Raw genomic sequence first — 25,303 nt, 5'->3', positions numbered from 1 at the left:
GTGTGTGTGTGTGTGTGTGTGTGTTGAAAGGTCAGACAAATAGTAGAGTTGTTTTTGTTTGTTTATTTTTTTATAATAAAGACTATTAAACAATATAGTATATGGTTCCAATAATATGCGTACAATATAAAGCAATCTGACACACACACACACACACACACACACACACACACACAGATCATTCAGTTCTATCTTTATCAAAATCACACCTGCTTTAGTGTCTGTCAGTACATAAAAATATAGATTGTCAGATATAGAGTAATACCTTGGTTTAAAAGCGCCCTAATTTACAAGAGATTAGATTTACGACCCCCCAAAAAAAGTCCAGAGCGAATTTCCAGAGTGAATTTCCATAGCGAATTTCCATAGCGAATTTCCATAGCGAATTTCTAGAGCTAATCTCCACAGCGAATTTCCATGGCAAATTTCCAGAGTGAATTTCCAGAGGGAATTTAACTCATAAACCGAGGTACGACTCTCTATTAAGCGTAGGTGTGTTTGTTTTGCAAGCTGTACCGGGGGGGGTGAGGAGGTGTTGGGTAGTTAACAATATTCTCTAATTAAAGCCTTTGTGACTAGCCAATTGAGTGAAATGACAAATATACATTCAGATCACAACCGTCATATGAATCTCAGGTTCCTATGTAGCATTTTTCTCTCACCGTCATTTTCTCTGTGACTCCGTCCTACTTAAGTATCTATATCTAGCTATTTATCTTTGCTATTTCGTGTCTGTTTATGCTAGTGGTGGTTTGACCCTTCCTCTGTACCGTGAACCTAAAAGAACACATTGGACTAGCCTTTCGTTGGAGTTTTTGGGTCATTTCCAGGGGTAGTTTTGTGACCCTTCCTCTGTACCGTGAACCTAAAAGAACACATTGGACTAGCCTTTCGTTGGAGTTTTTGGGTCATTTCCAGGAGTAGTTTAGTGACCCTTCCTCTGCACCATGAACCTAAAAGAACGCATTTGACTAGCCTTTCGTTGGAGTCTTTGGGTCATTTCCAGGGGTAGTTTTGTGACCCTTCCTCTGCACCATGAACCTAAAAGAACGCATTTGACTAGCCTTTCGTGTGAGTTTTGGGGCATTTCCAGGGGTTGTTTTGTGACCCTGGTGGTGGTTTGACCCTTCCTTTGTACCATGAACCTAAGAAAACGCTCATTTGGACCTGACTGACCTTCTTTACAACCTTTGAAAATAGTTGACATGAGATTGGTTCTTTATCTATGCTAACATGTCTTTGCTTATGCTTATGTTAATGTATTTATATAAGGGAAGGGAAGGAAGGAGAAGGGAAGAGAAGGGAAGGGAAGGGAAAAGGAGGGAGGGGAAGGAAGGGATAGGGAATGAAGGAGAAGGGAAGGGATGGAAAGGGACAGGAAAGGAATGGATAGGGAAGGAAAGAAAGGAAAGGAAGGAATAGGGAAGGAAAGAAAAGGGAAGGGATAGCATAGGATAGGAAGAAAAAGGAAGGAAAAGAAAAGAAAGGAAAGGGAAGGGATAGCATAGGATAGGAAGAAAAAGGAAGGAAAAGAAAAGAAAGGAAAGGAAGGGATAGAGAAGGAAGAAGAGAAGGGAAGGCAAGGGAAAGGACAGGATGGGTATAGACGCAACAACAGCAACAGGGATGAAAAATACAGGCGCTTATAGTCAGCTGGCAGTGAGCGTTGCATTGAGGTAACAGGGACAGGTACAAGATACCCGCGTTTATAGCTAGGGAATTTTTGTACTCTATGCGAAAAGGGCGCAGGCATCTATACATTGAGCGTCGTTTTAAATACTGTAGTGGATGAGAATGGGGCGGGGGGTGGGGGACTGTGAGTGCATTTGTTGGTTACGAGCATAGACGTCACAACCGGGGATTTGTACGAGTCGAGGAATGTCACGGAGTTTATGTTACGGACGGAATCGCTGTTGTTTGTTTGTTTTGTCGTTTGTGAGAGAAAGTTAGGTTGGGTGAGATTCTATACTTTTTTTGTTCCTCTATTTTTTTTTTCTTTACTGTCAAAATCTTCTTCTTTTTCTTCTATTTCTTTTCTTTTTTATTGTGTGGTTTTCCATTTCACTATCTTCTTCTTTACTGCCTCCTCCTCCTCCTCCTCCTCCTCCTTCTCATTATATATTTGTTTTCATTTGTTTTACTAATCAATCTTTTCTTTTTCTACTCTCTCTTCACCTCTTCCTCCTCCACCTCCTTCTCCACTTAAACTAGGGGGGGGAGGACACCGGTTCACATCCCTTCCGCCCCTACAGACAAGTTGCCAATTATTTTCAGTCACCATCAAGCTGCCAGCAGCTTCTATTTTGAAACACATCGGCGTTTATGTAGCAATAAGCATTCGACAATCTAACATGCAGCGTTTGAGTGGACAGACGGAATGAAACAGACTATACTACTTACATGCTGCCCTGCCTTTAATCCATCCCACCCCTAACCCGGTAGCAGCGGGGATCATGTTTCTTAGTGGTCCCTCTAAGCAAAGTGAGAAAAATCATCACTCACGCAAACCATTTCATAATATTTATCAGCGCATTTGTGATCAGATTATGTATCATCTATTTTTGGGGGTTTATATCATGGCACAAATTTGGCCCGTCGCTGGTACATGGTAAAGCCACAAATTTGCCCCGTCGCTGGTACACGGTAAAGCCACAAATTTGGCCCGTCACTGGTACATGGTAAAGCAACAAATTTGGCCTGTCACTGGTACATGGTAAAGCAACAAATTTGGCCTGTTGCTGGTACACAGTAAAGCCACAAATTTGCCCCGTCGCTGGTACACAGTAAAGCCACAAATTTGGCCCGTCGCTGGTACACAGTAAAGCCACAAATTTGGCCCGTCGCTGGTACACAGTAAAGCCACAAATTTGCCCCGTCGCTGGTACACAGTAAAGCCACAAATTTGCCCCGTCGCTGGTACACAGTAAAGCCACAAATTTGCCCCGTCGCTGGTACACAGTAAAGCCACAAATTTGGCCCGTCGCTGGTACACAGTAAAGCCACAAATTTGCCCCGTTGCTGCTACCGGGTTAACTTTGCATCGTGGAACCCAATCTTCACTATCATAAAGTAACTAAATGAAGCATCTAAGTGTAAAAAAGTACCAAAGGGGACCTAAGAAGCAATGCAAAGTGGAACAGGTCACAAGAAGTAGAAGTGATGATTGATCCTTCTTCTGCACTGTGAACCTAGAACATATTTAACAAGGCTTATAAGGGAGTTCTCGGGGGCATTTCCAGAGGTAGTTTTGTGGCCCTGGTGGTGGTTTGACCCTTCCTCTGTATATACACACGTCATCATTTGGGTGGCACAGATGTCGAAATTCATGTATGTATTCAGGATGGGATGCCTCACGATACGGGGATGTCTGACAATACTGAACTCTTGACTCTGGAGAGGATCAAAGATGACCTCTGGGGGGAAGCGTGAGGCAGGCAAGATGGCGCCACTACAAAAACTTGCCTGCCCTACCAAGAGACCCTTCCACACCCAGAAGCAGAAACTTAACAATAATAATAAACCTTGCCCATCTTCTTCTTCTTCTTCCTCCTCCTCCTCACCGGCTTGGATTTCCTTAGGCAGTCTCCTATGGTCTGTAAGGCAAAAAGGTGGTCAGAGAGAGAGAGAGAGAGAGAGAGAGAGAGAGAGAGAGAGAGAGAGAGAGAAAATCTTGGGTGATATTCCTTAAAATTAACACCGTGTCAGTATTATTATTACATTCAACATTAATAAAAAAAGTTAATATCAATGAGTAATCAAATTAAAAAAAAAGTTGAAATAATAATAATAAAAATAATAATATTTTTTTTATATACAAGTTTTCGCCCTCGACATAACCGCCTCCGTCAATGTAAACAACAAAAATGAGTGCCACTCACGACGGTGCCAATAGGTAAGGTAAGGTTAGGTAAGGTAAGGTAAGGTTTGGTTAGGTTAGGTTAGGTAAGGTTAGGTTAGGTTAGGTAAGGTTATGTAAGGTAAGGTTAGATTAGGTAAAGTAAGGTTAGATTAGGTAATGTAAGGTTAGGTAAGGTAAGGGTATGTAAGGTTAGGTTATGTAAGGTAAGGTTAGGTAAAGTTAGATTAGGTAATGTAAGGTTAGATTAGGTAGGTTAGGTAAGGTTAAGTTAGGTAAGGGTATGTAAGGTTAGATTAGTAGGTAATGTAAGGTTAGGTTAGGTGAGGTTAGATTAGGTTATGTAAGGTTTGGTAATGTAAGGTTAGGTAAGGTAAGGTTATGTAAGGTAAGGTAGGGTTAGATCACCACACATACCCTGGAGTGCCAAAGGATGCCACCATGATGTTGAACTGCTCCCTCAGTACGGTCAGAAGTTCCGCCACCCAGGTCCTCCACCCCTGAACCTGTGCTGTCAGTCCCTCGTTCTCCTTCTTAAGGCGATCAATTTCTTCCTTATGTTTCTCCTCCTTCTCCTTCAGTCCCTCGTTCTCCTTCTTAAGGCGATCAGTTTCTTCCTTATATTTCTCCTCCTTCTCCTTCAGTTCCTTGTTCTCCTTTTCCAGTTCCGCCATTCTGTTCTTCTTTTTATCGCGTACATTTTTGGCCCGGATGGCGTCCTTCCGTTTCCGTTCTTGTTCTGGATCTTCGGAAGGCTTCTGCATGTAACAAGGTACCTTCTCCTTTTCCTCCTCCTCCTCCTCCGTTTGCTTCTTGGTTTGACGTCTTCGCTTGTTTCTCTTATTCTCTTCCTGCGTTTTGTCAATGTGCCGTTTCCCTCCAGCGATGTCTTTCTCTTCCTCCTCCTCTTCTCGTACTTTGTCTTCTTTCTCTTCCTTTATTTTCCTGCCTGTGTTCTGTTTCAAGTCAATCATGGAAATGCTCGGCTGGTTCGACATGAGCAGAGTGCCAACCGTGGGATTTGGTGGCACTCCTCCTGTGGTGCCATTATCAGTGCCAGATTGGAAGACACGAAAACTCATGTTGATTGGCAGTTTTATGTTAGTGCCACCAATCCTGTATATGATTTGCCTTCCATTTCCTGGCACTGTGTTCGAAGCATTGCTAGTCTGAGTGCCACCCTGGTTAAAGAAATCCAAAGTGGGAGAAGACATGTGTGTTGGCGGATTACTACTGTACATCTCACTAATGTCACTGTGCTCAATAACGGCGATGTGCTGGCTCCCTGTCCTGGCACCCTGCAGCTCTGTTGAGGGGTTGGCACTCGTGATAGCTGGCACTTCTGTTTCAATCCCGGCATTCATGGGCACTGCAGAATCTTCGCTGGAGGTGCCAATGTATACCTGATGACTTATGGCACTTGTTGGCACTCCAGTTTCCGGTTGAGAGCCACCAATGTATACCTGATGACTTATGGCACTTGTTGGCACTCCAGTTTCCGGTAGAGAGCCACCACTGTATGCCGGATAACTTGTGGCACTTGTTGGCACTCCAGTTTCCGGTAGAGAGCCACCACTGTATGCCGGATAACTTGTGGCACTTGTTGGCACTCCACCTGCTTGAGAGTCACCCATGTTGGTCTTGGTGAGGGAGGTCCAAATTGGCACTCCTTTATCCCCATCCAAGGCAGTTAGGTTGATATTTTTGGCACTAAATGGCACTTCAGCTTCCCCCTTAGTGGCACCCATGTAGTCAAAGGCCTTGGGAACACTGTCACACATTGGCACTTCTTCATCCGTCTCCGGCACTAGTCCATCCACCCCAGCGACTGCCATCTCACCCACCTTGCTAATGACACAGCGCTTCTCGAACTTCCCCTGGGAATGCGGGCGTTCTGGGGCACTGGGGGAAGGATGCTCAGGCTGGGAGGGTTCCTGGGGGATTGCCAATTCCCCAGGGTCATCTAGGTACTGTTCTAAGTCATGCAGGGAAAGAGATTCATCATTTTCTTCAAACTCTTTGACGTAATGATCCAGAACTTCATCCGGTATGTCAGTTCCGAGAGTGCCATCCTCCCCCCCCTGCTCCCCTTGCATTGGGTCATAGTTCAAGTCAGCCATGGCACCTTCTGGATGGCACTGCAGGTCGATGTTTCTTCAGGAGTGCCTCAGGGGTTGGTGCGAGGGCCAGTGCCAATTCCTTGTAGTTTTGAGTTCCCTGAGTGGTGCTCTGAAAAGATGAAAAATTGTTAAGTCTCAGAGTCATATTTTAAAACATTGTCGGCCAATAACACATACTTGGCAAGGCTTTGGTGGGAGTTTGAGGTATTTCCAGGGATAGTTTTATGGCCCTGTTGGTAGTGTGACCCTTCCTCTGTACCGTGAACCTAAAAGAACGTATTTGACAAGGCTTTCGTATGAGTTTCAGTCATTTCCAGGGGTAGTTTGACCCTCCCTCTGTACCATAAACTGAAAAACACATATTTGACAAGGCTTTCATAGGAGTTTTGGGCATTTCCAGGGGTAGTTTTATGACCCATGTGGTAGTGTGACCCTTCCTCTGTACCGTGAACCTAAAAGAACGTATTTGACAAGGCTTTCGTATGAGTTTCAGTCATTTCCAGGGGTAGTTTGACCCTCCCTCTGTACCGTAAACTGAAAAACACATATTTGACAAGGCTTTCGTATGAGTTTTGGGCATTTCCAGGGGTAGTTTTATGGCCCAGGTGGTAGTGTGACCCTTCCTCTGTACCATGAACCTAAAAGAGCATATTTGACAAGGCTTTCGTATGAGTTTCAGGCATTTCCAGGGGTAGTTTGACCCTCCCTCTGTACCGTAAACTGAAAAACACATATTTGACAAGGCTTTCGTATGAGTTTTGGGCATTTCCAGGGGTAGTTTTATGGCCCTGGTGGTAGTGTGACCCTACCTGTGCCATGACAGTCACAAACTATATATTAGCAAACCCAATCCCTTCCTAAATTCCTTCTAGAACCCTAAAATGACCTTAAAACAGTGAAACTCTCTTCTGTAAAACCCTTCTCGACTCCAACAGTCACAAACTACGTATTAGCCCACCCAACACCTTCTTATCCCCTTACAAAACCCTAAAATACCCTTAAAACCATGAAATACCCTTAAAAGAAGATGGACTTCCTTCATGTAAAAACCCTTCTTGGCTCCAACAGTCACAAACTACATATATTGCTCTTCTGAAATTCCTCTCAAGACCCTAAAATATCCCTAAAAACTGCAAAATTCCCTAAGTCGGAGGAGCCACCCCTTACAAGACCCTAAAATACCCCTAAAAACTACAAAATTCCCTTAGTCGGAGGAGCCACCCCTTACAAGACCCTAAAATACCCCTAAAAACTACAAAATTCCCTTAGCCGGAGGAGCCACCCCTTACAAGACCCTAAAATATCCCTAAAAACTGCAAAATTCCCTAAGTCGGAGGAGCCACCCCTTACAAGACCCTAAAATATCCCTAAAAACTACAAAATTCCCTTAAGTTGGAGGAGCCACCCCTTACAAGACCCTAAAATATCCCTAAAAACTGCAAAATTCCCTTAGTAGGAGGAGCCACCCCTTAAAAGACCCTAAAATACCCCTAAAAACTGCAAAATTCCCTTAGTCGGAGGAGCCACCCTTTACAAGACCCTAAAATACCCCTAAAAACTGCAAAATTCCCTTAGTCGGAGGAGCCACCCCTTACAAGACCCTAAAATACCCCTAAAAACTGCAAAATTCCCTTAGTCGGAGGAGCCACCCTTTACAAGACCCTAAAATACCCCTAAAAACTGCAAAATTCCCTTAGTCGGAGGAGCCACCCCTTACAAGACCCTAAAATAGCCCTAAAAACTGCAAAATTCCCTTAGTAGGAGGAGCCACCCTTACAAGACCTAAAATACCCTAAAACTGCAAAATTCCCTTAGTTGGAGGAGCCACCCCTTACAAGACCCTAAAATACCCCTAAAAACTGCAAAATTCCCTTAGTCGGAGGAGCCACCCCTTACAAGACCCTAAAATATCCCTAAAAACTGCAAAATTCCCTTAGTCGGAGGAGCCACCCCTTACAAGACCCTAAAATATCCCTAAAAACTGCAAAATTCCCTTAGTCGCAGGAGCCACCCCTTACAAGACCCTAAAATATCCCTAAAAACTGCAAAATTCCCTTAGTCGGAGGAGCCACCCCTTACAAGACCCTAAAATATCCCTAAAAACTGCAAAATTCCCTTAGTCGGAGGAGCCACCCCTTACAAGACCCTAAAATACCCCTAAAAACTGCAAAATTCCCTTAGTCGGAGGAGCCACCCCTTACAAGACCCTAAAATATCCCTAAAAACTGCAAAATTCCCTTAGTCGGAGGAGCCACCCCTTACAAGACCCTAAAATATCCCTAAAAACTGCAAAATTCCCTTAGTCGGAGGAGCCACCCCTTACAAGACCCTAAAATATCCCTAAAAACTGCAAAATTCCCTTAGTCAGAGGACCCACCACGTCCAAAAGGTCTTTAAGGAGGTCAAATTAATCCTAACAGTAAAACAAACACGCGGGAATTAACATTAACCACAAACACTCATGTCGCTGGTTCGCTCGCACACCAGGAAAATTTTAAACGTGGTATTTTGTCTTATTTTCTGCTTCTCCTTCCTTTCCCTAGAGCCCAAAGGTACTGACAGCCTACAGGGGGTTAAGGACTCTTGGTAGGATGCTTGGGGGGCAGTGTAGGATGCGTAGGATGTGAGAAAATTGGAAAAAGGATACATCAGGAAAATTTGCGACTTTCTCTCTTTTCTGCCTTTCCTTCCTTTCCATACAGCCCATAGGAACTAACAAGCTACAGGTGGTTAAGGACTCTTGGTAGGATGCTTGGGGGTTAGTGTAGGATGCGTAGGATGTGAGAAAATTGGAAAAAGGATACTCCAGGAAAATTTGTGACATTACTTTCTCTCTTTTCTGCCTTTCCTTCCCTTCCATACAGCCCATAGGAACTAACAAGCTACAGGGGGTTAAGGACTCTTGGTAGGATGCTTGGGGGGCCGTGTAGGATGCGTAGGATGTGAGAAAATTGGAAAAAGGATACTTCAGAAAAATTTGTGACATTACTTTCTCTCTTTTCTGCCTTTCCTTCCCTTCCTTACAGCCCATAGGAACTAACAAGCTACAGGGGGTTAAGGACTCTTGGTAGGATGCTTGGGGGGCAGTGTAGGATGCGTAGGATGAGAGAAAATCGGAAAAAGGAAGTTCAGGAAAATTTTCAACATGGAACCAGAACCCTTTCCATGTTTATCCTGTTTCCTCATCTTCCTTTCCCTCCTGAAGGATATTTCTCACCACTCAGCCACGCAGGATGTAGGATGCGTTGGTGCAGTGAGGTCCCATCACCTGAAGGACTCGAAAGGTGGCAAAATATGGGGAAAATATGGGCGGATGAGGCGTCTCTCTACCCCCTCCCTCCTGTCTCGGCCCTCTTACTGTGTCACTCCCGCGCACAGTTGCCAGATTATCGTACTCAGAGCCTCGTATTTACCGGTTTCTGGCCCATAACTGTTGCCAAGAAGCACCAATAATTAACCATTTAAACGATAACCATATATGAAGGCAGTTATTTGGGTGATGAAAGCGGTTTTGGGGTAGGATATCGGCAAACATTAAAGGCAGAGTACGACAATCTGGCAACGTTGCAGTCCCGCGGCCCGCCGACACCCATGCCAGATTATCGTACTCGGAGGATCGTATTTACCGATTTCTGGCCCATAACTGTTGCCAAGATAACCATTTTAACGATAACTATGTATGAAGGCAGTTATTGGGGTCGAGGAGGCAGTTTTTGGGGTCGGAAATCGGCAAACATAAGACGCAAAGTACGACAATATGGCAACGGTGAAGTCCCCGATCTCATGCGACCTCTTTTTCAGCCTGGCCAAGTTATTGTACTCAGTGGTCGTCTTATTTTCCGGCTTCTGACCCTTAATTACTGCAAACAGACACCAGTAATTTACGATATTAACGAGAATTATATATGAAACCAGTTACTGTCTCAGTGTGGCCAAGTTATCGTCAATGGTTGTCTTATCCTTAATTACTGCAAACAGACACCAATAATTAACGATATTGACGATATTTATATATGAAGCCAGTTATTGTCTTCATCATGTTGCAGACGTGTTTTCATTTTGTTCACCGTGACCAAGTTATCGTGCTCACTGGTCATTTATTTTCCGGCTTCTGACCCATAATTACTAGAGACACCAGTATTTAACGATATTAACGATAATTGTATATGAAGCTAGTTATTAGAGTGCAGGAGACAGTTTATGGGTGGTAAATCGGTACATATATAGTTTGAGTACGACAATCTGGCACCGTTGTTTCTGTTGCATGACCAGGGGTGCCAACAGTGCCGCTCCTCTTTTTCTTCAGTTTTTACCTGTTTCCCTTTGTGTTGCTTCTTGGGTCCTCATCGGTTCTTCTCTAGACTTATATACTTAAACACTTAGATTCTATTACTTTTCCTAACTCTACGGCGTGAGATTTCTAAGAGTGGAGGTGAAAGAAAGATTTTACAGCCTGCTCGACGCCATTTTGTCTTGTTTATTTTTATTTTCTCTGATAAGGAAAGTGGACAGGCATGCAAAATAAATCCCTACTGATAAAAAAAAGTAACGCATAGACATTAAAGAAACTCAGAGGCTTAATAAAACTCCCTGAAATAATCGTATCCTTAGTTTGCTGTAATATTTGACGTGTCTAAAGAAAACGGTGACATTACAAGGGAGACTCAATTAACTGCCTTTCTCAACGCCAACTATTTTTCAATATATATTACGCATACTTATAAGTTACTTCTCTACGCACACTTATACTTCACTCTGCACTTACCTTTGTTTCTGTACACCTTGCTTCCTTCTTCTTATTCTTTTTGTGACACTTATAAATTCTTCTCCACACTTAGATGCTTCGCTACGCACACTTATATACTTATCTACGCACACTTATAGTTACTTCACCATGCCTTGAGCTCTCCTTCTTCTCCTCCTTCTTCTCCTTGAGGTGTCTAGACCATATATTCCTACACAGTTGCCATGCAGCGGGTCGATTTGGTATAGCTTTTTAATGGTGGTGGTGATGATGATGGTGGTGATGGTGGTGGTGATGGTGGTGATGATGGTGGTGGTGATGGTGGTGGTGATCGATGGTGATGATGGTGGTGGTGATGGTGGTGATGGTGGTGATGGTGGTGGTGGTGATGATGATGGTGATGGTGGTGGTGGTGGTGATGGTGGTGGTGGTGATGGTGGTGATGGTGATGGTGGTGATGGTGGTGGTGGTGATGGTGGTGGTGGTGATGATGATGGTGATGGTGGTGGTGGTGCATGGTGATCGATGGTGATGGTGGTGGTGATGATGATGGTGGTGATGGTGGTGATGGTGGTGGTGGTGGTGGTTAAGAGAGAAAGAGGAAGGGGTCGACAAGAATGAAAGGGAAGCGAATGGCGTAAATAAGCGTCATGGGGCGTAAGTTTAATTCATAGAGTAGACTCTATGAATTAAACTTACGCCCCATGAAGCTATATATTCCTCTACTCAGTAGAGGAATATATAGCTCGGAGAGGTCTTTCAACTTCGTCCCTGCAATAAAGAAAAGGGAAAAAAAGTGTTCGGTAAGTTCAAGAAGGGAAGGGAAGGGAAGGGAAGGAACCAGGAAGAACAGGAGAAATTGAGTCTTGGTGAAGTGCAAGAAGGGAAGGGAAAGGAAGGGAAGGGCAGGGAAGGGAAGGGAAGGGAAGGGAAGGGAAGGAACCAGGAAGAACAGGAGAAATTAAGTCTTGGTGAAGTGCAAGAAAGGAAGGGAAAGAAAGGGAAGGGATCGAAGGAACGAGGAAGAACAGGAGGAATGAATGAAGTCTTGGTGAAGTGCAAGAAGGGAAGGGAAGGGAAGGGAAGGGAAGGGAAGAACAGGAGGAATGAATGAAGTCTTGGTGAAGTGCAAGAAGGGAAGGGAAGGGAAGGGAAGGGAAGGGAAGAACAGGAGGAATGAATGAAGTCTTGGTGAAGTGCAAGAAGGGAAGGGAAGGGAAGGGAAGGGAAGGGGAGAACAGGAGGAATGAATGAAGTCTTGGTGAAGTGCAAGAAGGGAAGGGAAGGGAAGGCCGGAAGCACAGGAGGAAGGGATCGAGGATGCAGTGATGGAGCTAATTATAGGGATGGGAGAGAATGGAAACTACCGAGGTGGAGAAGGAATTCGATGTGGTAGGACACTAGGTGGTAGGACACAGGAAGAGGAAGAAGAATGCGGATAACTATGCAGCGAAGGTGTGTACGAATAGCAGGAAATAGAGACTTCCTTTAATACCCAGAAACGTACAAGAAGGGTATAAGAATTGTGTGTGAGGCAACGTTGCCAGATTGTCGTACTCAGCCTCCCATGTCCGCCAATTTCCGACCCCAAAAACTCCCTCCTCGACCCCAATAACTACCTTCATATATAGTTATCGTTACAATGGTTAATTATTGGTGTTTTTGGCAATAGCTATGGCTCAGAAACAGGTAAATACGAGGCTCTGAGTACGATAATCTGGCAACGGTGGACTGGTGGGACAGCGGGCGAGGAAGAGAATGAGAATTTGATGAGGATAAACTATGCAACGATGGCCGGAGTGTTGGAATAGCAGGGAATGGAGATCTATTGACACCCAGTTACGTACAAGAGGGGTAATGGTGTGTGGAGAGCTAGCTGCGTGTTAGATCCCTTGCTTGGTCTGGCCTTCGGGGTTAGCAACAGCTCGGGTGTGTATATATATATAGGTTTCCGGGAAGCCCAACTGTACGGAGAAAACTGTACCAATGCGCTGAATTGCCAACAGTTTCCTCAGGCCTCAGTCAACTATTTCCAAAGGCCAAAAAGTAGATTAATAGGGTTTTCATGGGTGGGTTTTTGCGTTCACGGTACAGAGGAAGGGTCAAACTACCACCAGGATCGTAAAACTACCCCTGGAAATGCTCAACACTCCTACGAAAGCCTTGCCAAATGTGCGTTTCTTAGGTTCATGGTACAGAGGAAGGATCACACTACCACCAGGGTCACAAAACTACCCCTGGAAATGCTCAACACTCCTACGAAAGCCTTGTCAAATGTACGTGCGTTTCTTAGGCTCATGGTACAGAGGAAGGATCACACTACCACCAGGGTCACAAAACTACCCTTGCAAATGCTCAACACTCCTACGAAAGCCTTGCCAAATGTGCGTTTCTTAGGTTCATGGTACAGAGGAAGGGTCAAACTACCACCAGGGTCACAAAACTACCCCTGGAAATGCTCAACACTCCTACGAAAGCCTTGTCAAATGTACGTGCGTTTCTTAGGCTCATGGTACAGAGAAAGGGTCAAACTACCACCAGGGTCACAAAACTACCCCTGGAAATGCTCAACACTCCTACGAAAGCCTTGTCAAATGTACGTGCGTTTCTTAGGTTCATGGTACAGAGGAAGGGTCAAACTACCACCAGGATCATAAAACTACCCTTGGAAATGCTCAACACTCCTACGAAAGCCTTGCCAAATGTGCGTTTCTTAGGTTCATGGTACAGAGGAAGGGTCAAACTACCACCAGGATCATAAAACTACCCCTGGAAATGCTCAACACTCCTACGAAAGCCTTGTCAAATGTACGTGCGTTTCTTAGGCTCATGGTACAGAGAAAGGGTCAAACTACCACCAGGGTCACAAAACTACCCCTGGAAATGCTCAACACTCCTACGAAAGCCTTGCCAAATGTGCGTTTCTTAGGTTCATGGTACAGAGGAAGGGTCAAACTACCACCAGGATCATAAAACTACCCCTGGAAATGCTCAACACTCCTACGAAAGCCTTGCCAAATGTATTCCTGCTGGAGGTGGGGTACGTGATGCTTGAAAAACTCGTTCTCTCACTTCACAAAAAAAATATAGAGACCACAAATGTATAGACAAAGGAATGCGATCTGTAGCTCACCGGATATTACGTAGACCTAAACATAGCGTCTACCTAGCTTGTTTTCCTTTTACCTGGGGCCAATTCATATGCATGTCGATCAGGTAAGGTTGTCAACATGCGCACGTAACACATGAGATCAGTCTGGGCGGGGCGCTGAGAGAGAGAGAGAGAGAGAGAGAGAGAGAGAGAGAGAGAGAGAGAGAATCGGAAATTACAGCTTGCATAGTTTCCAAGGCCACGATTCTCCAGCGCAGTGTTGTTAGTAGTAGTAGTAATAGTGGTAGTAGTAGTAGTAGTAGTGGTAGTAGTAGTAGTAGTAGTAGCTGACAATCAACTTTATTATACTTGCTAACTATGTCAAGTGCTGCATACGTGTGTGTGTGTGTGTGTGTGTGTGTGTGTGTAACTTCTGATAACGCTTCACCTCTTCCTGTCTTCCTCTTTCTCTTTTCCTCTCGCCTTTCATCTCCATCCCCAGCATCTCCTCCCCCTCCTCTCATGTCCACATCCTCCGCAGCCTCCTTCAACATAGATCTCTCCTTCACACCTAAGAACGTAAGGAGTCTGCAAGAGGCCGGTAGGTCTATACAAGGCAGCTCCTGTGAACCTAACCCCACCTAACCTCACTATCCATGAAGTTATCCAACCTCTTCTTGAATAGATCTATGGTATTGGCACCCACCACATGACTGCCAGGCCTGTTCCACTCATCCACCACTCTGTTAGTATTGGCACTCACTCACCACATGACTGCCAGGCCTGTTCCACTCATCCACCACTCTGTTAGTATTGGCACTCACTCACCACATGACTGCCAGGACTGTTCCACTCATCCACCACTCTGTTAGTATTGGCACTCACTCACCACATGACTGCCAGGCCTGTTCCATTCATCCACCACTCTGTTAGTAAACCAGTCCTTGCCTATGTCTTTGTTGAATCTGAATTTGTCTAACTTGTAACCATTGCTACGCGTCCTGCTTGGCTCTTTCACAACCAAAACCCTATTGACATCCTCTTCATTCAACCCCTTCATCCATATATAAACTTCGATTAAGTCTCCTCGCAACCTTCGCCTTTCTAGAGAGTGTAGATTTAAATGCTTCAGTCTGTCCTCGCACGGCAAGTTTCTCACCCCCTGAATCATCTTTGTCATCCTCCTCTGTACAGATTCCAACACCTTGATAATCCATTCTAGTGACCAGAACTGATTGATTGATTGATTGATAGTTTATTGTCAGCTGAACCGCGCAATCAATTAAGATGAGGTCTAACTCGTGCTAAGTAGAGTTTGAAACCATCCCCTCCATCTACTACTACTACTACCACCACTACTACTACTACTACTACGCGTAATCAAGATGAGGTCTAACTAGTGCTAAGTAGAGTTTGAAACCATCCCCACCATCTACTACTACTACTACTACTACTATTGCAAGGGTGATCATGATATGGCAACACTGCTTGGGGGCGGATCATAATATAACAGTGGGCACCCTCCTCTCCCTCCCCCCTCTCTCTCTCTCTCTCTCTCTCTCTCTCTCTCTTGGGCGTTCTAGGAAAAAATTGCGTCAGTGTTTTCTTCTTCTTCTTCTTCTTCTTTGTTGTATCCGGTTCTGTAATTTACGCGTATCAATCGTGTCTTGTTGTTGTTGATTTTCTTTTGTTTTGTTTTTCATTTAAGTTTTTTTTATTTTTATTTTTATTTCATTTGATTTTTTTTTTTTTTTAAGTTTGTCTGTCAGATTACTACTACTACTACTACTACTACTACCTGTACTATTATTCTTATTCTCAACAGGTCATCATAACCATTACGTGCAGTAGTAGTAGTAGCAGTAGTAGTAGTAGTAGTGGTGGTGGTGGTGGTGGAGGTGTTGGGGGTGCAGATGAAGGCGCCGGGACAGGTGTGTGTTGTACCTTTTATTGGCGAGCGTCACACAGACACGATACATGTTTGGCGGGAGCAGTTAGTCAGGGTGAGGCAAGGCAAGGCGGCAACGTTTGAACTCTATCATCTAGGTGTGTCCTTACAGTCTACATGTTTCTACACGCTTGAGCAAAGCCCGTCCATCAGGGGGGGCGTGGGTTAGTGAGGCGGGTGGGGGGTCGGGGGGGTGAAGGGGCTGAAGTAGGGGCCGGGTGAGGGGGTGGGGGTGAGGAGGGTGTCGGCTTGCATGCAGCTACTGGGGGGCGTGGGGGGCAGGTAGGGCGTGGCGAGGGTGAGGTGCGGCGAGGGGCAGTGCAGGCTGGCGGTGGTGGCGGTGGTCGCCGGCAGGAAGGCGGTGCCCTGCGGAGTGCCGGCCAGGGTGGCGGCGGGCGGCAGGGTGGCGGCGACGGGGCTGCCCTGGCCAGGCGGGGTGAGGGTCGTCACGGAGGCGGCGGCGGGCGCCTGGCCCTCCAGCTGCGCCAAGAGCTGCGTCTCCCGCTGGCGCAGCGCCGCCACCTCGCGCCGTAAATTGTCTCGCAGCGTAGCGGCGGCGTCCACGCGGCGGCGAAGGTCAGTCATCTTGGCCTTGCTGGCGTCACGGTTCTTCTTGGAGTTGATGGCGTCGCGGCGCCGCTTCTCCTGCTGCGGATCCTCGAAGGGCTCCTCACGCTCGTACAGCTTGGAGCGGCGGGGGCGCGGGGCGCGGCGCGCTCGCCGGGGGCCCACCGCGCCCTCAGGGGAGCCTTCCTGCGACGCCGGGGACTGCTGAGACTCCAGCGGCTCGCCCTGGCCCACCTGTAGCGCTCCGTGCGGACCTTGCGGCACTTGTGGCACGTCTTGGCAGACCTGTTGAAAATATGGCACTCCTTGGGACTCCTGCAGCCCCAGCGGCACGCCCTGCAGCCCCAGCGGCACCTGTGGCACGCACTGCGGCATCTGTAGCACGCACTGCGACACTTGTGGCACGCCCTGCGACTCATGAAGTAGCTTAGGTTCGCCCTGGCACACCTGTAGCCCCTGGAAGTCCTCTAGCCACGGCGTGAAGTCTGGCAACGCCTCCTCCAGGCCCGCCGCGCCCCCCGGAGGACCCTGGTGTGTGGGCCAGGCCTGCGGGCACGGCTGTGGCGAGGTCCAGGAGGCGGCGTCAGGAACCAGCTGGGGCGGGGTGCCCGGCTGGGGGGCGTACAGGCCGGGGTGCTGGGGAGGGCACAGCTTGGCGGGGGCGTACTGGGGGGAGGAGCTCTCAGGGACGGAGATGAACATGGCGTCGCTGTCCATCTCCAGCTGAAACTGGTGGCGGGGCAGCTGGGGCACGTCCATGGCTGGTGCTGGCGGCGAGGAGCGAGTCGCTGGTGCGTCCACTCTCTATGCCGCCTAGCCTCGGACTGACGGACGGATGGTGGGTGGCATGGTGCGCCAGTGGTCAGTGCCGAGCAGTGGAAGGCTCGCTGCCTGGCCGAGGGGAGGCCCCCTTCGGTGTGACTCACTGCTGGCCGCCGTGTGTGTGTGTGTGTGTGTGTGTGTGTGTTTGATTATATTTTTTGGTTGCAACATTTGCTGACCTACAAGGGGTGCAGGTTGTCTCATTTTTTACACTTACCGACATTGTCCCACCCAAGTTTATTATTGTTTTTATTAAAGTGTTTTGAATTTGAAAAATGCTTGAAATATGAAAGTTTGTTCCTGCACCCTGTGTGTCGGTAATGTGGTACATGGGACAACCTGCACCCTGTGTGTCGGTAATGTGGTACATGGGACAACCTGCACCCTGTGTGTCGGTAATGTGGTACATGGGACAACCTGCACCCTGTGTGTCGGTAATGTGATACATGGGACAACCTGCACCCTGTGTGTCGGTAATGTGATACATGGGACAACCTGCACCCTGTGTGTCGGTAATGTGACACATGGGACAACCTGCACCCTGTGTGTCGGGCAGTCGACAAGGTCACGGCACCGTGCCGAGATTCATCCACCGTTGTGCGTCTGTAAGCACAAGGGGACGAGGCTCGACGCCCCAGTGTTGCAGGCCGTCCCATTCTGATTTTCGCGTGCGCAGAACCCAGTGTTTACTGTCACGTTCAGGCAAGACAGAGAGCACGCTGGTTTGTTATGGGAGAATGGCCAAACTCCGGGATGAAATGACACACAAGAATCACTTTAGTGGCCTGCCAGGTGCAGGAGCAGGCCCTCACAGCCCCGGCACGGCTGGTGCTGGCACTGCTGCGAGGAGGAAGGACGTGCATCGCTCATGCCTGCTGGCGGGGGGCAGCGCTGCCGGGCCAGGCGGGAGGCAGGGCCGCCAGGTACGCCAGGAACATCGCCTCCCGTCGGCGCAAGTCCGCCACCTCCTGCCGAAGGTCGTTCAGCTGGGCGACGGCTTCGTCTCTGCGACGGCGCAGATCGGTCATCCTGGCCTTGCTGGCGTCACGGTTCTTCTTGGAGTTGATGGCGTCACGGCGCCGCTTCTCCTGCAGCGGGTCCTCGAAGGGCTCCTCACGCTCGTACAGCCTGAAGCGGCGGGGGCGCGGGGCGCTGCGCCCATCCCGGAGGCCCGCTGCGCCCTCAGGGCCACCTTCCTGCAGGCCTGGCACCGGCGAGGGCCAGGCGGCAGCGGCGGCGGCGGTGGCTGCGTCAGGCACCAGCTGGGGCGTTGTGCCTGGCTGGGGGGAGTGCAGGCCGGGATGCTGGGGCGGGGTGCCTGGCTGGGGGGAGTGCAGGCCGGGATGCTGGGGCGGGGTGCCTGGCTGGGGGGAGTGCAGGCCGGGATGCTGGGGCGGGGTGCCTGGCTGGGGGGAGTGCAGGCCGGGGTGCTGGGGCGTGGGCAGGTTGGCGGGGGCGTGCAGGCCGGGGTGCTGGGGCGTGGGGAGCTTGGCGGGGGCGTGCAGGCCGGGGTGCTGGGGCGGGGTGCCTGGCTGGGGGGAGTGCAGGCCGGGGTGCTGGGGCGTGGGCAGGTTGGCGGGGGCGTGCAGGCCGGGGTGCTGGGGCGTGGGGAGCTTGGCGGGGGCGTGCAGGCCGGGGTGCTGGGGCGTGGACAGCTTGGCAGGGGCGTGCTGCGGGGCGGGGCCGTCAGGGGAGGCGATGATCAGGGGGTCGAGGTCCAGCCCCAGGGGGTCGAGGTCCGCCCCCAGGGGCTCTTCAGGGAGCTCCTGCGGCAGGGAGTCCAGGAGGTCCTGCAGCGTCTCCTCCGGGGGCTGCTCCTGGCGGCGGTCCTGCTGGGGCGGGGCGGCGGTCAGGGGCGCGGCGCCGAGGGGCGGCAGGGTGCGGGGCGTCTCCTGCCCCAGGAAGGCTGGGGGAGGGGGAGGGTTTGAGCGGACCATCTTAACGCTCTGATGGACACCCTCGCTCTGCTGGGGCTGTGGCGCTGTGTGTGTGTGTCTGTGTGTGTGTGTATGTGTGTGCTGAATGGCCCGCCATCAGGCAGCTGGGGTGAGGAGGAGGGAGGGAGAGGAGGATGCAGAGGAGGTGGCGGGGTGGAGGAGTGCGTAGTAATGTGGTGAAATTCTTTCTCTCTCTCTCTCTCTCTCTCTCTCTCTCTCTCTCTCTCTTCTTTCTTTTTTTTTTTTACATCTTACAAATTGCAGTATAGTACAGTTTTGTCGATGAGCGGGCAACTCTCTCTCTCTCTCTCTCTCTCTCTCTCTCTCTCTCTCTCTCTCTCTCTCTCTCTCTCTGATGACGCAATAGGGAATTGCTTCATAAACGCCTTTGGCACACACACACACACACACACAGAGAGAGAGAGAGAGAGAGAGAGAGAGAGACCGGTTACGCTTGCTTTCAACCTTCACCGTCCCTCCTAATTAATTTCTCTCCCTCCCTCCCACCTTTCCTTCCTTCTCTCCCTCCTCCCTCCTCCCCTTTCCCTCTTTTCCTTCCTTCCTTCTCTCTCCATATCCCCTCCTTCCTCTCCCTTTTTCCCTCCTTCCTTCCTTCCTTCCTTCTCTCCCCTCCCTCCTTCTTCTCTCCACCTCTCCCTCCTTCCCTCCCCTCCCTCCACTTCCTTCTCCACTCCCCTTCTACCTCCAGCCAGTCCCCCAACACCCCACTTCGATTCTCCCCGCCTGGAACTCCCCCGCCGGAAAATACACGGAAAAATATGGTCGTGTGTGTGTGTGTGTGTGTGTGTGTGTGTGTGTGTGTGTGTTTCTCTCCCTCCAAATTCCCTTCCTTCCCCTCCTCCCTTTCCTTCCTTTCCTTCCCTTCCTCTCCCCTTTCTTTCTTTCCCTCCAAATTCCCTTCCTTCCCCTCCTCCCTTTCCTTCCTTTCCTTCCCGTCCTCTCCCCTTTCTTTCTTTCCCTCCAAATTCCCTTCCTTCCCCTCCTCCCTTTCCTTCCTTTCCTTCCCTTCCTCTCCCCTTTCTTTCTTTCCCTCCAAATTCCCTTCCTTCCCCTCCTCCCTTTCCTTCCTTTCCTTCCCTTCCTCTCCCCTTTCTTTCTTTCCCTCCAAATTCCCTTCCTTCCCTTCCTCTCCCTCCTCCCTCCTCTTACTCTCCCTCCAAATTCCTTCCTTCCCTTCCTTTCCTCCTCCCTCTCTCCTCCTCTTCCTCTTCATCCCCTCTTCATTCTTTCCAGTTTTTCTTCCTCCTCCTCCTCCTCCTCCTCCTCCTCCACTGTGTTCTTGCACGTATACCATCAGTGGGAAAGGTCATGTGTCCTCTGCGTGACCTTGGACCTTACGAGGACCTTATTTTGGGGGTCCACTTGTGTCTTTTTTTGTGTTATTTGTTTTGTTATTTTTGGGGGGCGATTTTTTTTTTGTCATTTTCTGTCCCTTTTTGGTCATTTTCTGTCCCCTTTTCGTCCATTTCTGTCCCTTATTGTCAATTTGTCATTTTTGTCATTTCTGTCCCATTTTTTTTTTGTCATTTTCTGTCACTTTTTGTCCATCTGTGTCCATTGCTTACATACTTACATGCTACTTACTCATTTACTTACCTACTTACTTACTTATTTACATACATGCTACTTACTAATTTACTTACATACATGCTACTTACTTACTTACTTACTTACTTACTTACTTACCTACCTACCTACCTACTTACTTACTTATTTACATACATGCTACTTACTAATTTACTTACATACTGACATACATGCTACTTACTTACTTACTTACACACTTACTTACCTACTTACTTACATACTTACTTATTTACATGCATGCTACCTACTTATTTACTTACATACATGCTACTTACTTATTTACACACTTGCCTACTTACTTACTTATTTACTTAGTTACTTACTTACTTACATACTTACTTATTTACATACATGCTACTTACTTATTTACTTACATACTTACTTACATGCTACTTACTTACATACTTACCTACTTATTTACTTACATACTTACTCTCCTACTTCCCCCAGGACAATGCATCCCAGGGGTGACCCAGAGGTGACCCCCCTGCTCGGATTCGGTCGGGGGTCATCGCTCCCCCCTCCCCGCTTCTCCGAGACGCCCCCCCTCACCCCCCAGCAGGCACGAGGACGCCCCCCGCCCCCCCAGGCCGCGCCCCCCAGCTTTTTTGACTCCCCGGAAAAGTCGCCCCTGCTTCAAAAGGTAGGCCTATTGTTTTTGTTTTTTTGTTATTATTATTATTATTATTATTATTATTATTATTATTATTATTATTATTATTATTATTATTATTATTATTATTATTCTCTCTCTCTCTCTCTCTCTCTCTCTCTCTCTCTCTCTCTCTCTCTCTCTCTCTCTCTCTCTCTCTCTCTCTCTCTCTCTCTCTCTCTCTCTCTCTCACATGATAATCTTTAAAAACTTTAAGAGGATGTTTTTTTAAGCAAGAGAGGATGTGTATCATTATAACTCTCTCTCTCTCACTCTCTCTCTCTCTCTCTCTCTCTCTCTCTCTCTCTCTCTCTCTCTCTCTCTCTCTCTCTCTCTCTCTCTCTCTCTCTCTCTGCTTATCAACTCTAATGCATCTAATTTAACTCTATCTCTCTTCATTTATTTATGTCTCTTTTTTTTTCTCTTTTTTTCTTTCTTTATTTCTCTTTCTTTCTTTCTTTCTTTCTTTCTTTTTTTCTTTCTTTTTTCTTTCTCTTTTTTCTTTATTTCTCTTTCTTTCTTTCTTTCTTTCTTTATTTATTTATTTATCATTATTTCTTTCTTTCTCTTTATTTCTCTTTCTTTCTTTTTTCCTTTCTTTCTTTATTTCTCTTTCTTTATTTATTTCTCTTTCTTTCTTTCTTTCTTTCTTTATTTATTTATTTATTTCTCTTTCTTTCTTTCTTTCTTTCTTTCTTTCTTTCTTTCTTTCTGTGTTTGTTTTCGATTTATCTTTCCTTTCCTTTCCTTATCTCCTTATTTTTATCTTCTCTTTCCTCCTTTGCATCTCTCCCTAACCTTACCTTACCTTACCTTACCTTACCTTACCTTACCTTACCTAACCTTACCTAACCTTACCTTACCTTACCTTACCTAATCTTACCTTCCCTAACCTTACCTAACTTAGCCTTACCTAATCAAACCTTACCTAACTTAACCAAACCTTATCCTAACCTAATCTAACCTAACCTTCTCTATCTATCTATCTATCTAACTATCTATCTATCTATCTATCTCTTGTAGGAGTCTCAGGAGCGTGAAGGAGGTCTCCCCGTGTCTAATGTGGTTGCCTACATCCTAGGACTCCTTGGCGTGGCCCCCCTAGTGTCATTGCCTAGTGCCATTGCCTATTGTGGTAAGTAGTAGTAGTAGTAGTAGTAGTGGTGGTTGTGATGGCGGGGGCGGATGTGTGTGTGTGTGTGTGTGTGTGTGTGTGTGTGTGTGTGTGTGTGTGTGTGTGTGTGTGTGTATATGTGTGTATGTGTGTATATGTGTGTATGTGTGTGTGTGTGTGTGTATATGTGTGTGTGTGTGTGTGTGTGTGCTCCTTTGAGATTCTAAGTTGGTTTTCCCACTATGAACGTATGTATGTATGTATGTATGTGTATGTGTGTGTGTGTGTGTGTGTGTGTGTGTGTGTGTGTGTGTGCTTTCCTTTGAGATTCTAAGTTGGTTTTCCCCACTATGAACGTATGTATGTATGTATGTATGCGTGTGTGTGTGTGTGTGTGTGTGTGTGTGTGTGTGTGTGTGTGTGTGTGTGTGTGTGTGTGTGTGTGTGTGCTTTCCTTTGAGATTCTAAGTTGGTTTTCCCCACTATGAACGTATGTATGTATGTATGTATGTATGCGTGTGTATGTGTGTGTGTGTGTGTGTGTGTGTGTGTGTGTGTGTGTGTGTGTGTGTGTGTGTGTGTGTGTGTGTGTGTGTGTGTGCTTTCCTTTGAGATTCTAAGTTGGTTTTCCCCACTATGAACGTATGTATGTATGTGTGTGTGTGTGTGTGTGTGTGTGTGTGTGTGTGTGTGTGTGTGTGTGTGTGTGTGTGTGTGTGTGTGTGTGTGTAAACTTAATCTCTGTGTCGGAGTATATATGCCTACATGTCTGTCTCTATGTATGTATGTATGTATGTATGTATGTATGTATTTTATTACAGTAAAAGAAAAAAAAAAGGAAAAAAAACAAGGATAAAAAGAACAAAAATCTATATATGTCATGACGTCTGTCTGTCTGTCTGTCTGTCTGCGTGTTATTCTTAAAACCATTTCTAGTTCCAAGCACACAATATTTCTCAAGTCTTTCGTAGAAGAAGTTTGGGACATTTCCCGGGGTATTTTTTATGACCCTGGTGGTAGCGTGACCCTTCCTCTGTACCATGAACCTGAAATAATACATTTGACAAATCTTTCATAAGAGTTGTGGTCATCTCCAGGGGTAGTATTATGACCCTGGTGGTAGTGTGATCTTTCCTCTGTACTACCACGAACCTAAAAGAACACATTTGACAAGGCTTTCGTATAAGTTCAGGGCATTTCCAGAAGTAGTTTTGTGACCCTGGTGGTAATGTGACCCTTCCTCTGTACCATGAACCTAAAAGAACACATTTGACAAGGCTTTCGTATAAGTTCAGGGCATTTCCAGGGGTAGTATTATGACCCTGGTGGTAGTGTGATCCTTCCTCTGTACCATGAACCTAAAAGAACACATTTGACAAGGCTTTCGTATAAGTTCAGGGCATTTCTAGGAGTAGTTTTATGACCCTGGTGGTAGTGTGATCTTTCCTCTGTACTACCACGAACCTAAAAGAACACATTTGACAAGGCTTTCGTATAAGTTCAGGGCATTTCCAGAAGTAGTTTTGTGACCCTGGTGGTAATGTGACCCTTCCTCTGTACCATGAAGCTAAAAGAACACATTTGACAAGGCTTTCGTATAAGTTCAGGGCATTTCCAGGAGTAGTTTTATGACCCTGGTGGTAGTGTGACCCTTCCTCTGTACCATGAAGCTAAAAGAACACATTTGACAAGGCTTTCGTATAAGTTCAGGGCATTTCCAGGAGTAGTTTTATGACCCTGGTGGTAGTGTGACCCTTCCTCTGTACCACGAACCTAAAAGAACACATTTGACAAGGCTTTCGTATAAGTTCAGGGCATTTCCAGAAGTAGTTTTGTGACCCTGGTGGTAGTGTGATCCTTCCTCTGTACCATGAAGCTAAAAGAACACATTTGACAAGGCTTTCGTATAAGTTCAGGGCATTTCCAGGAGTAGTTTTATGACCCTGGTGGTAGTGTGACCCTTCCTCTGTACCATGAAGCTAAAAGAACACATTTGACAAGGCTTTCGTATAAGTTCAGGGCATTTCTAGGAGTAGTTTTATGACCCTGGTGGTAGTGTGACCCTTCCTCTGTACCATGAAGCTTAAAGAACACATTTGACAAGGCTTTCGTATAAGTTCAGGGCATTTCCAGGAGTAGTTTTATGACCCTGGTGGTAGTGTGATCCTTCCTCTGTACCATGAAGCTTAAAGAACACATTTGACAAGGCTTTCGTATAAGTTCAGGGCATTTCCAGGAGTAGTTTTATGACCCTGGTGGTAGTGTGACCCTTCCTCTGTACCGTGAACGTAAAAGCACACTCATTAGAATCCGATTGAACTCGTATTTGACCTTGGGGAATGGATGCTGTGGAAAGCGGAAGCGATTGAGAAGTCTGACCTTTCTCTGCGTCTCTGTCTGTCTGTCTGTATGTCTGTCTCTCGTGCGCAGGCTGGATGGGGTTCGCTGTCTTCATCTTCCTGGCCGCTGTGCAAGTCTACTCTGCTGTTCTGTTGGTACGCGCTTGGCTGATGATGGAACTGTTTTGGCCCAGAGACGCGGTTTTGCAAAGAAGGTATTTCAAGTTTTATTTTTTTTACAACTAAGGAGACAGCTCAAGGGCACCAAAAAAGTAAACACTAATTTAAAAAAAGCCCGCTACTCGCTGCTCACGAAAAGAATCTAAAGAGGTGGCCGAAAGAGAGGTCAATTTCGGGAGGAGAATGCATTACGTATCACCGAATATATCCTCTTAACATGACTCTCAGGCTGTAGATTATCGTGCATCGTCACTTCCGGATCTTTCTCTTCTTGAACTGTCTTTAATATTTCTCAGGCGGGCTTTTTTTATTTATTTTTTCTACC

At 47.0% G+C, this 25,303-nt stretch overlaps 3 protein-coding genes across 18 annotated transcripts; all 3 read right to left on the bottom strand.

The window, feature by feature from the left end:
• Nucleotides 1-48: 48 nt before the first annotated feature.
• Nucleotides 49-9,361, bottom strand: LOC127010155 (protein split ends-like). 8 transcript variants are annotated; one of them, XR_007762963.1, is made up of 5 exons: nucleotides 9,194-9,361; nucleotides 4,274-6,085; nucleotides 1,042-3,593; nucleotides 866-953; nucleotides 49-777 (listed from the first exon to the last, which is right to left on the bottom strand). XR_007762963.1 is itself a non-coding variant. In XM_050884004.1 (4 exons), exons 2-4 carry the CDS (start codon nucleotides 5,974-5,976, stop codon nucleotides 3,587-3,589), a joined length of 1,650 nt encoding a protein of 549 aa, XP_050739961.1. In that variant the 5' UTR covers nucleotides 5,977-6,085; nucleotides 9,194-9,361; the 3' UTR covers nucleotides 49-3,586. The 8 variants fall into 8 exon arrangements, 2 of the variants coding, with proteins under 2 accessions (XP_050739961.1, XP_050739960.1); XR_007762959.1 differs by having other exon boundaries at nucleotides 866-3,593; XR_007762960.1 differs by lacking the exon at nucleotides 866-953 and having other exon boundaries at nucleotides 49-865; nucleotides 954-3,593.
• Nucleotides 9,362-15,739: 6,378 nt separating this feature from the next.
• LOC127010156 (LIM domain-binding protein 3-like) lies at nucleotides 15,740-17,966 on the bottom strand. Of its 9 annotated transcripts, none has more exons than XM_050884012.1 (3): nucleotides 17,683-17,966; nucleotides 17,566-17,643; nucleotides 15,740-17,526 (listed from the first exon to the last, which is right to left on the bottom strand). In XM_050884012.1, exon 3 carries the CDS (start codon nucleotides 17,083-17,085, stop codon nucleotides 15,925-15,927), a length of 1,161 nt encoding a protein of 386 aa, XP_050739969.1. In that variant the 5' UTR covers nucleotides 17,086-17,526; nucleotides 17,566-17,643; nucleotides 17,683-17,966; the 3' UTR covers nucleotides 15,740-15,924. The 9 variants fall into 9 exon arrangements, with proteins under 9 accessions (XP_050739969.1, XP_050739971.1, XP_050739964.1 ...); XM_050884014.1 differs by having other exon boundaries at nucleotides 15,740-17,487; XM_050884007.1 differs by having other exon boundaries at nucleotides 17,605-17,966.
• Nucleotides 17,586-19,085, bottom strand: LOC127010228 (splicing factor 3A subunit 2-like). Its single transcript, XM_050884106.1, has one exon. The coding sequence runs from the start codon at nucleotides 19,083-19,085 to the stop codon at nucleotides 18,015-18,017; it is 1,071 nt and encodes a 356-aa protein (XP_050740063.1). The 3' UTR covers nucleotides 17,586-18,014.
• Between the last annotated feature and the right edge of the window lie 6,218 nt (nucleotides 19,086-25,303).

This window comes from Eriocheir sinensis, chromosome 42 (assembly GCF_024679095.1).
Source record: "Eriocheir sinensis breed Jianghai 21 chromosome 42, ASM2467909v1, whole genome shotgun sequence".
Classification (NCBI taxonomy): Eukaryota; Metazoa; Arthropoda; class Malacostraca; order Decapoda; family Varunidae; genus Eriocheir; species Eriocheir sinensis.
This window is presented reverse-complemented; position numbering and strand designations above follow the sequence as displayed.